This window comes from Chaetura pelagica, unplaced genomic scaffold, assembly GCF_000747805.2.
Source record: "Chaetura pelagica isolate M959 unplaced genomic scaffold, ChaPel_1.0 scaffold1317, whole genome shotgun sequence".
NCBI lineage: Eukaryota > Metazoa > Chordata > Aves > Apodiformes > Apodidae > Chaetura > Chaetura pelagica.
In genome coordinates this window covers 196,900-199,652 of record NW_009954037.1, presented here as the reverse complement: position 1 = coordinate 199,652, position 2,753 = coordinate 196,900, and the positions used below count along the sequence as shown (strand labels likewise).

The 2,753-nt window shown below is 63.3% G+C and overlaps 1 protein-coding gene across 1 annotated transcript in view; it reads right to left on the bottom strand.

Moving 5' to 3' along the window:
• Position 1: 1 nt before the first annotated feature.
• The window catches only part of SNPH (syntaphilin), a gene marked incomplete at its 3' end in the record, with an annotated part of 4,488 nt that continues 1,736 nt past the window's right edge, over positions 2-2,753 (bottom strand). Inside the window, exons 4-5 of the mRNA XM_010002312.1 lie at positions 1,261-1,413; positions 2-614 (exon numbers count right to left, since the gene is read on the bottom strand). Coding sequence (XP_010000614.1) covers positions 2-614; positions 1,261-1,413 — 766 coding nt within the window. The remainder of the gene's footprint in view (positions 615-1,260; positions 1,414-2,753) is intronic.

Here is a 2,753-nt window from a genome sequence, read left to right as displayed (position 1 = left end):
GGTCGGGCTGGCAGGGCACAAAGTCTGTCTGGATGGCCCGCTCCTGCATGCAGCTGGCCTGCACCCCCGCCTCCACGCTGCCCCGCAGCCCCAGCAGCTTCTCGTAGGTGGAACTGGGGGGCAGGCGGTTATCAGGCTCGCCCCCCACCTCCAGTGGGTCCGTATGGCCAGGAGCCTCCTCTGCCCCTGCGAAGCCACTGTCGGCCCCCTCATCCACTGAGATGGTCTGTGAGCCCCCCACGTTGCGGTCCCCGGCCCCCTGGTCGCTCAGCTTGGTGTAGGTGGAGCTGCGGGTGAGGGATCGGGCCGGGGACCCCCCGGCCGACTCGCCAGCCCCCTCCTCCTTCAGTGCCCCGTTCTGTGCCACTTCCATGCTGTGCAGCAGGGTCTCCAGCTTCTTGTTCTGGATGTTGATGTCCACAAAATACTTCTGGAGCCCCTTGTCCTTCTCCAGCAAGTTGTTCTTCACTGTGTCGATGACCTGCTTCAGCTGCTTGATCTCCTTGCGGGCTTCCTTCAGCGCCAGCTGGGCTTCCACACGGTGACACTCCTCCTCGATCCAGTCCTCCTGCATCCGTGACAGCTGCGTCTTCAGGTCCTCGATCTCAGCATCCCTACAAGAGACAGGGAGGGCACCACGGTGGCACTGAGGAGGCTGCAGGGCCAGCTCTGCCCTCACCTGCCCAGCACTGACTTGGAGCCAGATTATCCAGTAAAACCCACAACTGGGACACAGGAACAGATCCAGGGGCTTGGAGACCTCTGGGGGGGATGCTTGGGCACCCTTGGGAGCAGTGCTCAGTGACCCTCAGGAGTGATGCTCGGCACCTTCCCGGAGCGGCTGCAGAGCCCAGGGCTGCGTGGGGACAGGCAGGTGCCCGGGCGGGCGCACGGCAGCTGGCACGGCAGCACAGACGTGCCTAAGCCCGAGAGCAGCAGATGGGGATTAGCCACCCTCTGACGCTGAAATTCAGAAAAAAGCGTGGCAGAGCCTGGCCGGGGGGCGCAGGGGAGAGCGGATCCAGCACAGGTGGGACACACGGGCTCTGCAGCCCCACAGTCCCGGGCTCCCTGGCTGGGTGGGCAGCGATGCCAGATTCCCACATGCCTGCAAAGCCATGAACCCACTGCCTGGGCATAAGCCCGATGAGAAGAGGTGGCACTGGGGACTGAGAGCTCCCAAGACCAGTCCCAAAGTGCTGGGACCCTTCCTGGTGGCTCCCATGCCAGGGGGTCTGTGCCCGCTGCCCCCGCGCTCACCTGTCCTGCAGCCGCTCCTGCGTGTCCTTCAGACGAGCCTTCAGGTGCCGGATGCAAACCTCCTTCTGCTGCAGGGGCGTCAGGTACTGCTCCGGGGTCGGTGGCTTTATCCCATGGTTGTCACTGCACAGGTTGTACTTGGACGAGCGCCTGCGGGGACACGGCTGTCACCCCCTGCCCGTGCCAGGGCTGGCACAGGACAGGTGGAGGGGCCCCAAGGGATGCTCTTGGGATGTAGGGGGTGAATCCCAAAGGAGCCCTGAGGATGGGAGGAGCAGGTTGGGTGTCTCAGGGTGCTGTGAGCCGGTGGGCACAGCTCCTGACCCTAATGCTGCTGCCAATGGTCTCTGAGCCCACTGCAGAGCTGAGGCTGTTGGGGCAGAGGGAGCACAAGCAGGTGTGCACTGAGGTCCCTGTGTGCCCACAGCAAGTTCTCCAGGGAATGACAGATGTGGATGGAGAGCCTGGGGTGGTATCAGCCCCATCAGAGATGGAGTCAGAGATGGGTAGTGGGAGGGCTCAGGATGGAGCAGGTCTGGAGCTGGCAGCTGTCCCATCCATGAAGAGCAAGCTGTGGCATCTGGCATCTGTTCCAGGCCGGGACAATGGCACGTCCAGACCCTCCTTGTGCCACTGCCAGTGTGGATGAGGTGATGTCTCTGGCCCAAAGCCCAGGGCAGTGTGAAGAGCAGGAGCTGGCCAGGGACAGGAGACAGGGCTGCTTGTATGGGCAGGGAGACAGGCTGAGAGCTGGGCAGAGCACGAGATGCTCCACATGGCACAACAGGGTTGACCAGCACCCTTACATATGGCACAGCAGGGTGGACCAGCACCCTTGGGCATGACAGCAGGGTGCTGGGGACTCTCTGTGCACACTAGCAGGGCAGCCCCAAACCTCCGTGCATGGTGATGGGCAGCCCAGCAGCACCAGTAACCTCCAGCCAGAGATACAAGCATCATGTTCAGAGCAGGCAGGCAGGATTGTGGCCTCAGAACCCCCCGTGGCAGCAGCACAGCCACCAGTCCCTTTTGCAGTGTGCATGGGCTGTTCCCAGCTTACCCTTGGACCCAACGTTCCCGTCTAGATTTGGTGTCCCCTCTGGGTACTGGGAGGTGGCTGGGAACAAGCAGGAGGAGCCCAGCCTGGGTGGCTGAGTCCCCCAGTGACTAGCCAGGCTGCCACCTGCTCTTGCCAGATCTCCACCAGGCAGCAGGAGGGGATGGAAATGAAGCTCTTACCCACCACACCCTTGGTCCCAGAGGAGCCCCGGTGCCCCTCAGGGTGCAGGAGCAGAGTGGGGGGTGTGTGCAGCGTGCAAGCCACAGCCATGGCAGGACAGAGGGAGGGGACAGGGTGCCAGGCTGGCAGGCGAGCGGACAGGGAGAGAGAAGACACAACAACAGCGATGGAGAGGTTTGGAGGAAGATGTTGGGGGTCTTTGTGAGACACACCAGCGGCTCCTCCGGGTCCCCCCGCCCACCGGCGCACCACC